Source organism: Pongo abelii, chromosome 9, assembly GCF_028885655.2.
Source record: "Pongo abelii isolate AG06213 chromosome 9, NHGRI_mPonAbe1-v2.0_pri, whole genome shotgun sequence".
Classification (NCBI taxonomy): Eukaryota; Metazoa; Chordata; class Mammalia; order Primates; family Hominidae; genus Pongo; species Pongo abelii.
Genome location: NC_071994.2, coordinates 124,685,288 through 124,699,893, shown reverse-complemented (window position 1 = coordinate 124,699,893; position 14,606 = coordinate 124,685,288). Strand labels below are relative to the sequence as shown.

Below are 14,606 nucleotides of genomic sequence, written 5' to 3'. Positions count from 1 at the left end.
GGAAGAAGAGATGGAGCCTGCCTATAGACATATGTGCTCTAGGGGAGGAGCTGGGGAGGAGGAGATGGAGCCTGCCTATAGACATCTGTGCACTAGGGGAGGAGCTGAGGAAGAAGAGATGGAGCCTGCCTATAGACATCTGTGCTCTAGGGGAGGAGCTGGGGAAGAAGAGATGGAGCCTGCCTATAGACATCTGTGCTCTAGGGGAGGAGCTGGGGAGGAGGAGATGGAGCCTGCCTATAGACATCTGTGCTCTAGGGGAGGAGCTGGGGAGGAGGAGATGGAGCCTGCCTATAGACATCTGTGCTCTAGGGGAGGAGCTGGGGAGGAGGAGATGGAGCCTGCCTATAGACATCTGTGCTCTAGGGGAGGAGCTGGGGAGGAGGAGATGGAGCCTGCCTATAGACATCCATGCACCACGGCAGGAGGTGAGGAGGAGGAGGAGATGAAGCTGAAATGATTCCAGAGGGACAACAAGGCATTTTCGAGGCCACAACCTCTGCAAGAGTGAGCTCTGAGACAATGTGTAAATATAGTAATCGTCATCACCAACAGGTAAGTACAACTTAATAAATTGAGAAATCCAGGTGTTATTAGCTTGTTGCAAAAGAAATTCTGGTTTTTACCATTACTTATGATAATATTTAATTAGTTTTTTTTCAAATTTAATTATTTAAATAGACATACTATTATATGTATTTATCGTGTAGAACATAATGTTTAAAAACATACATACATTGTTTAATGGTTAAATCTGGCTAATTAACAAATGCTTTCCCTCTCATAGTTATTTTTGTGTGAGAACACAAAATCCACTCTGCATTTCCAAGCGTACAACACATCAGCAGGTGTAATTTGATTCTTGAGAGGCGGGGCACATATGGATCCATCCACAGAAGAGGCAGCTATGAGCTGGACCCTGGGCAGGGCTCGTCACCTCATGGAGAAGCCAAAGGCAAGGCAAGCAGCACGGCCCACCCCCCTCTGGGAGTCCCGGGGGCCAGGATTCCGGGCCACACTGTGCAGTGGGGCAGAGGGGCACAAAGGCTGGCTGACCCGTCTATGGGGCCAATTCCCTCCAACACCTTCTCCTTGCTTTTCATCTCAGAGGGAAAACTTACTCTGTCACCCTGGAGTTAGGTAAGAAAGCGAAGTTTGCTCCTAACTGCCACTCTACTCTGAGATCATCAGGCAGAGCTGATATTTTAACAAGTATGTACCAGTAATAACCATTCCAGTTGTTAAAAAACAACTGCTCTGTACCAGCTGGTCAACAGCCGCTGCCCTGAAACCCTTAAGTGGCCCTTCCTAAGCCTACCCCACGACATTTCCCATGGCCTGTTCCCTTCCCCAGGATCTGCCTGAAATTCAGCAACTCAAAAGTTAATGCATGGCCCAGCAGGGTACGTCCAGGACCCAGTCTCCTCCAGATAGGATTTGTTCTGATTGGTCAGTGCCCAAGCCACACCAGTCACTAAATATTTTGAATGCAGCCCCTGCTAAGAGACCTCAAGCAACCTGAGAAGCCAGCACTAGGGACTGGAAGGAGGACCCTGTAGATCTTGCTTGCTTGTTCCTTTCTGGAGCAGAAAGCTTTTGCTACTAGAACGTTTCTCTTAGTTTTTCTACTAAGGGTCTTTCCGTAGAATATCTGGCCTGGAAACAAACAAGGTAACCCAAGAGTGGGGAAGAAAGCAATGAAATACAACTCTCCGAGCTAAGAGCTACCCAACCGTCAGGAAAGCCTTGCCGGCTGCCCGGTTCCTGCCCTCCCGCCTCTACCTCCCTGGGGGCCCAGGGTCAACGCTTCCTCAAATCAAATTGCCTAACTGAAGAAACAAAGCCCCCAGGGCCAGCCAGCTGGGAAAACAAAGCAGGAGGCATAGCAATATCTGCTGCCTTGGTTTTCTTTTCCATATCGGTACAGGTTCAGAGGCCGAGGGACAGAGGGGTGCACCAACACACGCACGCAGCTACCCACGTGCACACAAGCATGCACACGCACGCAGGTACCCACGTGCACACAAGCATGCACACGCACGCAGGTACCCACACACGCACATGGGTACCAATGCATGCACACAGGTATCCCCACACACACACAAGCACACACACAGGTACCCATACGTGCATAAGCACCCACACGCAGGTACCCACACACACACAAGTACCTACACGCACACAAGCACACACACAAAGGTCCTCACACACACACAAGCATGCACATCCACACAAGTACCCATAGCACACAAGCACACACACACAGTTACCCACATGCACACAAGCACACACACACAGGTACCCACAGGCACACAGGTACTCACATGCACACAAGCACGTACATGCACACACACACATACAAGCACGCATAAGCACGCAAGCAGACACACTGATAGTGTCCTAGAAAACATGAATTAGACTGCAAGGTTATTCTCAGTGTACCTGGGAAACATTTTTGCCATCTGCGAGTCGGGCAAGGTATTATAATATTTGGCTGATTTTCTGTGGTTTAACCTGCCATTGTTTGTCTAGAAATCCTGCCTGACCAGTACTTGGCCTGCCTGATTGTGCAGAGACCCACCCTGAGAACAGCAGTCTGTCACAGACGCCCAGGTTAGCACAAAAACTCACTGGCCATCAGTCATGCTACAAAGATCACAGAGAGCGCCATCTCCTAGCACCCCCTTAAGTGCAGCAATCTTTCCAAAACCTAGTCCCATTAAGTCAGGACAGGAGGGATGGCCGCTTCCTTACCCGCTTGTTGTCCGCAGGGCTGTGGTAGAACTGGGCAATCACAGCTTCACTCCTATTTCCCACGCCAAAGTTTAACTTGTCTGAAATTTTCTTGAATGATTTTCCATAGTCATAAGACACGTACACCTGGAATATACAGAAAAGGAGAAGAAAAAGAAAGAGTTGGTGAGAAACTGGCAGAAAGATCTCTTTCTTTTTTTTTTTTTTTTTTTTTTGGAGACAAGAGTTTCACTCTTTTTGCCCAGGCTGGAGTGCAATGGCGCGATCTCGGCTCACTGCAACCTCTGCCTCCCGGGTTCAAGCGATTCTCTTGCCTCAGCCTCCCAAGTAGCTGGGATTACAGGCACCTGCCACCACGTCCAGCTATTTTTTTTTTTGTATTTTTAATAGAGACGGGGTTTCACCATGTTGGCCAGGATGGTCTCGATCTCTTGACCTTGTGATCTGCCTGCCTCGGCCTCCCAAAGTGCTGGGATTACAGGCGTGAGCCACTGTGCCCAGCCAGAAAGATCTCTTTCAAACATCCCATCCTGGATCCTGAACATGGCTCCCATTAGGTGCCTGATAGGAAATGACAGATGTTACCAGATAACACACAAAGGTGAGGCAAGGCACCTCTATGTCTGTCCCCAAGCATGTGGGGGCAGAAAGCATGGGACCCCTGCAGTCCCCACTGCCTGGAATACACAATCCTCTTTTTTGAGGCCAAGGCAAGTCCCTGGAGCAGGAGACGAATGATAGAAACAGTAATAACCTCCTCACCAGGGCTGAGTTAAGTGTTTAACAAATTACATCCAGAGGAGGGAGAATGTGGCTAGCTGAGGGGAATGGAACGGAGGATTTGTTTTGCCATCTGTTGAACGGTGCCCAAAACGTATCTAATTCTTCATTCTTCTGCTGGGAAGTTCTGTTTGTACAGCATTCCACACAAAAGAGAAGAAAACCCTCATGGGTCTCTACCGTGTAGCCCGAGATGGAAATGAAAGAGTGCTGAGTGACGTGAAAATACTGGGAGCAGAATCCCTTCACCAGCACTAGTGTTTTATGACTCTGTAGGATGGGAGATGGTAACAGCAGCAGAATCCATGAGGGTGCCAATCGTATTTGCTTCTCTACTGTACCCCAGTTTCTGGCTATGCAGTAATCACAGTGACAAACATAAGAATGTTTGTCATTCCCCGAGTGCTCACTATGTGAAGATAAAGTACCAACCTCTTCAAATGAATGAGCTCAGGTAACTCACAACAGCCCTGCATGGCAATGCAATTATTAAAATTGTTTTACAGATAAGACATCAGGGGCTCATGAGGTTAGTCCCCTGCCAAAGTAACACAGAAAGTAAGTAGCAGAGTGGAATTCTGACCTAAGCTGCCTGCCTCCAAAGCCAGAGATCTCAAGGCCATTATCACCACAGGTAACAAATAGGAGAATGAAAGTCTCAGATGTTTCGTACCTACCTGTGAGATGTGAAATAATTAATATAATCACTGGGTTAAAAACAAGCCTGATAGGTGAATATGTTAATAATAACTTAGTTATTTTTCAAATGATTCATGGAAAAGGGGATTAGGAGCATTAAAGAAAAATGAGGCCAGGCTCACGCCTGTAACCCCAACACTTTGGGAAACTGAGGTGGGAGGATGGCTTGAGGCCAGGAGTTTGAGACCAGCCTGGGCAACGGAGTGAGACCCTATATCTACAGAAAATATAAAAATGAGCCTGGCTTGGTGGTTTGAGCCTATAGTCCCAGTTAGTTGGGAAGCTGAGGTGGGAAGATCACTTAAGCCCAGGAGTTTCAGGCTGCAGTGAGCCATGATCACACCGTTGCACTCCAGCCTGGGTGACAGAGCGAGGAAGGAAGGAAGGGAGGGAGGAAGCGAGGAAGGAAGGAAGGGAGGGAGGAAGCGAGGAAGGGAGGAAAGGAGGGAGGAAGGGAGGAAGGAAGGGAGGGAGGGAGGGAGGGAGGAAGGAAGGATAGGAGGGAGGGAAGGGAAGGGAGGGAGGAGAAGGGAGGGAGAGAGGGAGGAAGGGAGGGAGGGAAGGGCAGGTGAATTCAAAGTGGAGCAGGGTGTATTCCAATCCTTGCTTGTCTGAGTCATCAGCAAACATGTTTTGAGGGTTCCATGTGAGCCAGGTATTGTCTAGACACCAGACAGACAAAGACTAATAAAAGACATAGTCTTTAGACACGATGGGCATGTAAACATGTAAATGTCTGCAAACAATGCCCTATGTAAACACAAGGTATGTAGAAAGGGAACAGAGAGCACATGCAGGTCTTTAATAATTACTAGATGTTAAGGTTAGAAGAGGCCAAGACAGAGCCTCTGCCTTTATCTGGGTCACAGTCGAAGAAGCTATTAGAACACACAGTATGTGTTCCCAACTACCAGATACACAGTAAGGGGCTGCCACAAAAGCAGCTTCAGAAATTGTGCAGGCTGAGAGTTCACAGATAATCTGAGTGGGTAAAATGATGAAGTAGCACTTTCTCACTTCTATTCTGCTGGCCAAGAACGGACATTAGTGTCCTGGTTAGGTTCAAACATCACATGGAGCAAAATAATGGCTTCTCAGGAATGAAACTAAGGTCTCTTCCAGCTCTGACATCCCATAATTTGATAACCCCCTATGTATTTCTTCAGGGGCACAAAGGTGATAGTTTACATTAAGGTAGCATTTTTCAGTATGCAATACTCCTTTACAAACATTCTCTCTCTTCATCTGAAAAACCGGAGTTAGTCTCACCTTTGTCTCTTTCAGTGTACCTGGGGCATAGCAGGTACTCAACAAAGATTTCTAGGATGAATAAATATCATTATAAACCAAAGAGCAAGTAAACAAATGTGATAAATAAATGAACAGAAAAGAATGAACTGAATGAATCAGTGAGTCACTAAGAGATTTCCGTTTAAGAGATAAACAAAAACTAAGATTCCCAGAAGTGAATGGCTAGCTCCGGGTCATACCGCTAGTAAGAGACAAAACTATGACAGTTTCTTCCGATTCCACGTCCAGTTGTCTCTCTACTCCAACAAGTTACCTCTAGGAGAATGTTCTCTTCTCCATCTTAACGTTTCTCTGCTAAGTAGGAAGGTCTTATACCAAGTCCACAGGCCAAGCACTGGAAGGAGCGCTGGCCGGCAGAGAGAAAAGACCCACATTAACCAAGTAGGGAGCCTTCCTGAGATTCTCAGCCATGCCGCTGCCATCGTGCACACGGAGGTAAAACCACCTTCACTATCAAAGAGCTCTTCCCTAATTCTCACCTACAAACAAAATCCATCTCTTTGGGTCTTCTACTTAATAGAGGTGAAAAGCAAGTATGTAACAGTCCGTCCTATGCCTGAAGGCCATCATGAACTGCTCATCAACTTTCCTTCCCTTGGCCAGGTTGAAAAATTCCAACATGACATTTTTATCCTACCTTCACAATTGTTATTTCTTTCTCTTTTTTTGACGAGACAGGCTCTTGCTCTATTACTCAGGCTGGAGCGCAATGGCACAAGCACAGCTCACTGCAGCCTTGACCTCCCGGGGTCAAGCAATCCTCCCAGGGTCAAGCGATCCTCCCACCTCAGCCTCCTGCGTAGCTGGGATTACAGGCAGGCGCCACCACGCCCAGCTAATTTTTTGTATTTTTTTTTAGAGATGGGGTTTCCTAGGCTGGTCTCCAACTCCTGAGCTCAAGCAATCTGCCCACCTCAGCTTTCCAAAGTGCCAGGATTACAAGCATGAGCCTCCACGCCCAGTCCTTAATTCTTATTTCTATTTAATTAGCATAGACTATAAGCTCCATAGAACAGGGACAATGCTTAAAGCTGGTGCACAGTTATCTACCTTCCCCCACATTGAACAGCCCAGAAAAGGCCTCTGCCAGTGTGCAGTTAGCTCAAGCGGATTGGTAGCTCCACCCCGACCTGCGCTTTCCTTTCTAGCTGTCTTTTCTTCATGGCAGCACCATGCTGCTGACTCACGGTCCAATACAGTCTCCAGGTGAATTTGAGAGAACACCCCGGACTCACTCATCTTGTGCTTTTAGTTGGTTTTTCATCCAGACAGGATTTCTGCACTAAATAGTCCCCTCTGACCTCAATATGATGCTACTCCCTAAAGAGCAGGGGAGGAGTTACTAAACTGCCCACAGTTTCTGGTTAGATCCATCTTTTACAAAGATGGTCCTTCAAAGTGAGTGATTTTAAATTCTTTCCCTTGTACTTCAAAACTACATAATAATAAAGAGGAGGGAGAGAAAGGGGAGAAACAGAAGACGGCTAAAATGTACAGAAAACATCCCCACACCTGGCACTGTTCTAAGTACTTTACAGCAATGTTCTCAAACTGTAATATGCCCACAGACTGCCCCCGCCCTCTGCCCCCCACCTGCCCCTGGTCCCGGCAAGACACTGGTCAAGTGCAGGTTCTGATTCAAGAAGTCCGGGCGGGACCTGAGATTCTTTTCTAACCAGCTCCCAGAAAATCCCCAAGGGCTGATCCACAGACCACAACCACACTTTGGGTAGCAAGGTTTAACAAGCACTATGTCAGTGACAGAGGAGAACAAGAGAAGGAACATCACCTGGCCCAAGGTCAGATTGCTAATGAATGGCACATCTGGGATTCCAGTCCAGGTGTTCTGATTTCAGAGCCTGTGCTCAGCCAGACATCAGCCTCCCGCTGTTAGCAAGAACTGACACTGCTCCCCAGTCAATCCTGAGGGGCACAATCATGATGTCACACTGCTCTAGGAACAAGGGCAGCAAGTCCTATCCTGCACAGTATCTTTCCTGGTTGATTCTTTTCTTTCTTTTTTTTTTTTTTTCTTTTTGAGACAGGGTCTCACTCTGTCACCCAGGCTGGAGTGCAGTGGCAGGATCACAGCTCACTGCAACCTTCGCCTCCCGGATTCAAGTGATTCTCCCGCCTTGGCCTCCTGAGTAGCTGGTATTACAGGCTTGTGCCAGCAAGCCTGGCTAATTTTTGCATTTTTAGTAGAGACGGGGTTTCACCATGCTGGCTGGGCTGGTCTCGAACTCCTGGCCTCAAATGATCCACCCACCTCAGCCTTCCAAAGTGCTAGGATTACAGGCGTGAGCCACACCTCACCCAGCCCCTGGTTGATTCTGATTTTCTGATGGACTGTACCTCTGGATAGCTCTTCAGCCAATTATGTTGCACCTGAGCACTTAGTAAACCTAGTACTTTGTAAAATACATCATGGGAGAGTAGAAACGAAGAGTTAGGAAAAGTTGAGATAAACATCTATTGATTCTTTTGTCAATTTATCACAGGACAGATGGGTCCTGCAGGAGCCGTTCTCTTCATGGAATCACACTGGCTTCAACTTCATCAGTGGATAATGATTCATTTCTTCCCCCCTGTTTAAGAGCAAGCCTTTCTGGATTCCAGCTTCCAGAGCCATCCCTTTTTAGATACTGAATATGCATGACCTTGGCCACTCACCAACACCCACACAGTTCCTGATTTGTTTAGGTTCTTTCCCTTCTGGACTGCTGACGGGACCTTACAAACCACGCTCAGTCTTCTTTAAAGAGAATTTGGATTGTTATTACCCCAACTCCTGCCTCTGAGTCATCATTTCTTTTCACATTAACTTTTTACATCAGGCGTCTCAGTTGCATCTGCCAATCCTTTAACACAGTTTGCATAGAGGAAGGCCGTTTCTGCCATCCCTACTTATTAACCCTGGCCATTGCGTTTCCTTGTTTCCTTCCCATTTAATCTATCTCCTTTTTTTTTTTTTTATTTTGAGACAGAGTTTTCGCTCTTGTTGCTCAGGCTGGAGTGCAGTGGCGTGATCTCAGCTCATCGCAACCCCCACCTCCCAGGTTCAAGTGATTCTCCTGCCTCAGCCTCCCAAGTAGCTGTGATTACAGGCACGTGCCACCACACCTGGCTAATTTTGCATTTTTAGTAGAAATGGGGTTTCTCCATGTTGGTCAGGCTGGTCTCGAACTCCCGACCTCAGGTGATCTGCCCACCTTGGCTCTATCTCCCATTTCATTCCACAATAGTGTATCCCTCTTCAAGTGTTCAACGGGCTCTTAGACACACCCAAATATACAGAGAGAGCAAGAGTTGGGTTTCAACAGACTGGCAATACTTAGGGTGACAAACCATCCTGGCTCACTCGGAACTAAGGGAGGATCCCAGGATGTGGGGCTTTTAGTGCTAAAACCCAGACAAGTTGGTCACCCTACTAATACCACATCTTTGCACACTGAGTACATGATTGGGCCTTGATTCTCGTCAGCCCCGACTTTCCCACTGACACACTGAGTGACCTCACGCAAGTGTCTTTACACCTCTTGGCTCCTGTTTGTCCAGCAAAACTATAAAACAATGCTTAAGATCTTTACCTACCTCATAAAAAATGTTGTCTGGATTGAGTTTTTTAAATGCATAAAAATTCCAAGAAGGATTTCTCAACACAGTATAGCACAGTATATATATCTCCTGTGCCCAGGAGGGATACGCCCATGGGCAGTGACTACACACAGGTGCCTATGAAGAGTCTCACAGGGCCAAAGGCATCCTTTTCTATTTTTTGTTTTATTTTTTCTAGAGAGAGGGTCTCGCTGTCACTCAGGCTGAAGTACAGTAGCATGATAGGTCACCGCAGCCTCAAACTCCTTGGCTCAAGGGATCCTCCTGCCTTAGCCTGCTGAGTAGCTGGGGCTACAGGAACAGGCCACCACACCCGGCCACCAAAGGCATTCAGACACAGCGGTCTGTGGTGGCCACAGCTGTAACTTGCAAAACCTAATCATATTTATAAATGGGCCAAAGTCATTGCCCCAAACAAGTCTAGCCCTGCCCCAGAGCACTACACCCAGACTGGCCATCAGTAGCGGTGATCTCCCACACACCATGGCTGAGAACCCACCCCGGGCAAAGCCAGGCATCCTGCCAGCCAGCCCTTCTGTCTTCCCTGTCTGTGGCTGCCCTAATTCAACTCCCTGGAAACAGTCCCTGAGACAACGTCCCATCACCTGCTTCTCAACACACCCAACCCAGACAGTGGATATACAGAGAGGGACCTCACAGAGACCAAATCCACATTCAAGAATTATAAATGTATCCTTAAGGCTGAGGTGAAAGTGCTGGCAAATTCATCAGAAGGTTCCCCTGGCCAGAATGCAGGGTGACCGAAGCTGTAAAGCATGGTTTTCCATCCACAGCCTCGCGCTGCCACAGCGTCAGACCCCAGGTTGAGGCAGGGGCTGCTCCTCTCTCCCACAAGGAGGAGTCCGGGGCACAGGCCACAGACCTGGGACCAGCCCTTGGGCCAGCTTTGGCCCTTCCATGTGTTTTACTTGGCTCACGCGGTGTCTGTAAAAACTATACACTGGCTGCCAACTTGTAAGACTCAGCAGTTTTCACATGAAACTCCAGACCTCTGGGTTCCTCTGGAAAACCAGAAGATCTGGCAACACTGGGCCCTGCATCCTGCATGGCAACCATAGCCTGTTGCTGACGAGCAATGCTCCTCGGAAGCATGCTTCTCCAGGTCCCCAAAGGCCCTTCCCCTTCCCCATGTCTCTCCAACACAGGAACCAAGTATCCATTAGTACGTTCAAATTAAGATACGGGAGAATGTTTCTTGAATGTGCATCTCCATCAAAACTGGAAATGACATACATTGTCCAACAAGGCCACAGACTTCAAGAAAAATGGGAGAAACCATATTTCTTTGAGGAGGTAGAGTGTTGTAATGGCCAGGCGTGGTGGCTCACACCTGTAGTCTCAACACTTTGGGAGGCCGAGGCAGGCAGACTGTTTGAGCCCAGGGGTTCGAGACCAGCCTAGGCAACGTGGCAAAACCCCATCTCTACCAAAAAATACATATAAGCACAAAAATTAGCCAGCGATGCTGGTGTGTACCTGTAGTTCCTGCTACTCGGGAGGCTGAGTGGGTGGGAGGATGGCTTGAGCCCAGGAGGCGGAGGTTGCAGTGAGCCAAGATCACACCACCGTACCCCAACCTGGGCAACAGAGCCAGACCCCAACTCAAAAAAAAAAAAAAGAGTGTTATAAACTTGAAGGTGGCTTCACTCCTGTCCTTTACCTGCCTGGCCTCCCACAGGCCTTTGAGTTTGTAACCCTTGGCATCTTGAGTCTTCAAAGTACCTAATCTACTAAACATCATAAATACCCAGCTATAGAAATTAAGAATATTAGAGAATCAGTTTCAACAGCTCATCCCACTATAATGGGTTAGAAGAAACCAGCATATGGGAAAGGCCAATTTGATTCCATCTGGCTCAGCTGCAGGCAGGCAGCTCTGCCCAGGAAGGCACTCTGGTATTTTCTTGGGCAGATGCAACAATCCAGTCCATACGCTAGTACTTCCCAAAGGTAATCACACATTGCATGGATCTCTTTGCAACACTGACTGCACCTCCCTGTGTTCAGCAAATAAGGGATATATCATTTTCTAGATTATCTTCCCTGTCATACAATTCATCCCTTCCATGTTCCAATTACCCACTACTTTTTCCAGTATGATAATCCCAGTGGATCAGAAAAGGGCATGTTGATGGCACCAAGGTGTGCCCAGAGCCAACACAATACTTACATCACTGCTCTTGGGCCTCGCCAATGCCAGGCTATCTCGGGCCAAGGCCACGATCACGTTGCTTTTCTCTCCAGCCCAGTGCACCACCATCTGATTGTGGGAATCATTCAGACTAACCTGAAAGAGATCAATGTAGGAATTAGGACCCACAATAACTGATGGCCACACACATTCTAAATCAAGACTCTTTCCTCCTTTGTCAAGCAGAAATGATTAAGATTCTGCCATCTGAAGCATTTGGGCCAAGGTGGCCTCTTCCCCTCCCACCTCATGCATATTCTGTCACACTCAACTTCCCCACAAAGAAATGAGTCCCCTGCTATTTTGGATGTAAACAGATTATAGAAAAACTTCTTGGGCTCTCATTGGCATAACCAATTCCTTTGATTATTTTCATCCTTTATGATACCAATCTCTGGTTACTCTGATCCTTACTCTATGTATGACATGCACTGGTAAGATTTTAAACCAAAGCATGGAAACATTGCCCTTGTTCAAAAAAAAATTCATAGGCCAGAAAGATCACATGCTTTTCAAACTTCTGTTCCAACTAGGTTTTCTCTGGCTTGTTGGTACTGTCATTTACTTTCAGCTGGTAATGAGAAATGAGAGAAGTATCATTGTGAAGCTTTTCAAAATTATTTTTGAAGGGTCTCAAATAAGGAAATATTTTAGTTCTCAGACTTTTAGATTTGGTAAACCGATAAAATAAAAATGAGGAAGGCCAACAGAGGACAGCCTCATATTGCCCTGTAAGGTGAGCTGTGTAACAGACAAATCCCAAAGGCTCAGCGGTGTGGCTGAGCCACTATCTAGAGTCATTGTCATTTTTTCAAAGATGTGTTAACACTGAAAACTGAGGAAGCATATCATCTCAGAATAAAGAACCGTTGTTTCACTGTATGGAAAACTACATTACTTTTATTTTCTTATTTCACCGTTGGCTGATGGCTAACTGTCTGAGGACTGGCATTTGAACACCTGAACCATACATTCCACGCACTCTGTGGAAAGCAAAGTCACGATAGGAATAACAAAAATTTTGAGAGCTGGTCAGGCTCGGTGGCTCACGACTGTAATCCCAGCACTTTGGGAGGCCAAGGCGGGCAGATCACCTGAGGTCAGGAGTTCAAGACCCACCTGGCCAATACGGTGAAACCCCATCTCTACTAAAAATACAAAAATTGGCCAGGCATGGTGGCATGCACCTGTAGTCCCAGCTACTCGGGAGGCTGAGGCAGAAGAATCGCTTGAGCCCAGGAGGCAGAGGTTGCAGTGAGCTGAGGTTGAGCTACCACACTCCAATCTGGGCGACAGCGCAAGACTCAGTCTCAAAAAAAAAATTCTGAGAGGTGGTCCAACACTCAGAAGCAGGACAACGCCATGAAACCAGGATCACAGGCTGCCTCTCTTGCTGAGCGATGTCTGAGAGAAGCCTATTCCACCAGCCTCCTCAACCTCAGCTGTCTGAGGCACACATGGAAGGAAATCAAGCTTCTGGGACTCCAGCCCACACAGTTCACCCCACCCACGAGTAAGCCTAGACTGATGACAGTTCAAGCCTGGGCCAACCTGCCCTCCAAGCTGTCTTCTCATCAAGGCTCTGCAGCAGAAAACCCACAGCTCCTTTCTCCTTCTCTCGCTTCCTCCCCCCAGCACACTCGAACTTTCCCCACCCACTCCTTGAGGTGCTCTCAGATGTCATCAGGGAAAAGAGAAACACCTGTGCCACATATTTGGCTGGCAGAAGGACAAAGCAGCTAATCCTTAACGACGTTACTTGGGGTTTTAAATACCTGCATTTAATTTGATCCAGGATCAAACTCTTTTTGAAAAACATTTGAAAGTCGACCTTACTTTAAAGAGAAGGACCTAGGAAAATATGTCCTTCCAAAATGTCTCTTCTCATTCCCAGATAGAGAAGTCCAGGCAAGCACTAACAGAGAAGTGCAAATAAGAAATAGAAGTAAATAAATTATTTAATCCAGAATGCTACAAAGAGAAAGCAGCTAAAGGAATCTCCTCCGGTCACTGAAGCCTTCCCTTTTCCTCCTTTCTCTTTCCAGCCCAATCCTCTGGATCCATCTGGAGATCGGAAACTCACAACACAGGTGCCCTGGGAATCCCAGCTAAAAGTTTCCTCCCCTCCCAAAACATCTGCACTCTTGAACCAGAGTGGGGATAGAAAACTATGCAAATGTCAATACAATAAAGGACCAGGAACCTAGAAAAAAAAAAATCACCCATGTTCCCCTGGGATCTGGGATAAAAAGTCCTCAAATATTCAACTTGGGCATCCTCAAAGATGACATCAAAATGCTCCCTCTGGCAGGTAACACTCAGATAATGCTTTGAGTAGGTTGCAAAGCTTTCAGTGATCAAAGTGGGTAAAAGGTCTGAAGACAACTTGGTGAAATCGATCTACTCAGAGGACAGGAGACCGCCTCACCAATCCCAAGGCAGGTGAAAGGTGAGAAGAGCACCAAGGGCAAGCCTCAAAACATCCAAGGGCTTTTCTACAAAGAAAACCTCCCATCCTGGCTAACACGGTGAAACCCAGTCTCTACTAAAAACACAAAAAATTAGCCGGGCGTGGTGGCAGGTGACTGTAGTCCCAGCTACTCGGGAGGCTGAGGCAGGAGAATGGCGTGAACCCAGGAGGCGGAACTTGCAGTGAGCCGAGAGCGTGCCACTGCACTCCAGCTGGGGCAACAGAGTGAGACTCCACCTCAAAAAAAAAAAAAAAAAGAAAAGAAAACCTCTAGAAGGCAAGCCTGGTAAAACACCTGTTTGTTTCTTTTTCTTTTTTTTTTTTTTTTTAAGAAAAGCTTTTTTTATTAGATGTCCCTTTTACTCATCAGAGCAGACTGAAAAGGGGCAGCCCAGTAGGGGGATAAAATCCCTGGCAAGAAATGACTTGTACGAGGGCCACCAGGCACTCACAAGAACAGCTCAGCTCCTTTGCTTGGCGAGATGTCAGGCACATCCTGGTCATGAGAATAACTCCCTGGTGAGTCACAGCTGATCCCCAAGGCAGCCCAGTTGCCCATCCCCCCACAGCAGACCTAGTTGCAGGAATCAGGAATGGATGCGCGCAGGACAGGGGAGCCAGCAGGCAGGCTGGCAGGAAGTAAATTTTATTATCAAGACATGCATTCTGCCCTCTGGCCTCACCTTCCTCCTCTGTCTCCACCTTACCCCCATCCTCACCCCCAAGGGAAAGAAAAGAAGTCAACAAAGCAGGCTTTTCCCG

The 14,606-nt window shown here is 47.3% G+C and overlaps 1 protein-coding gene across 6 annotated transcripts in view; it reads right to left on the bottom strand.

Annotated features, from left to right (window-relative positions):
* The window catches only part of SORL1 (sortilin related receptor 1), a 181,017-nt gene that overhangs the window by 152,137 nt on the left and 14,274 nt on the right, over window positions 1–14,606 (bottom strand). For 5 of the 6 annotated variants that reach the window (XM_024255047.3, XM_063728239.1, XM_054525270.1 and 2 more), the window contains exons 2-3: window positions 11,354–11,470; window positions 2,755–2,880 (exon numbers count right to left, since the gene is read on the bottom strand). In XM_024255047.3, coding sequence (XP_024110815.2) covers window positions 2,755–2,880; window positions 11,354–11,470 — 243 coding nt within the window. Of the gene's footprint in view, window positions 1–2,754; window positions 2,881–11,353; window positions 11,471–14,606 lie in introns of those variants that run through there. The other variant, XM_054525271.1, reaches the window with a different exon arrangement.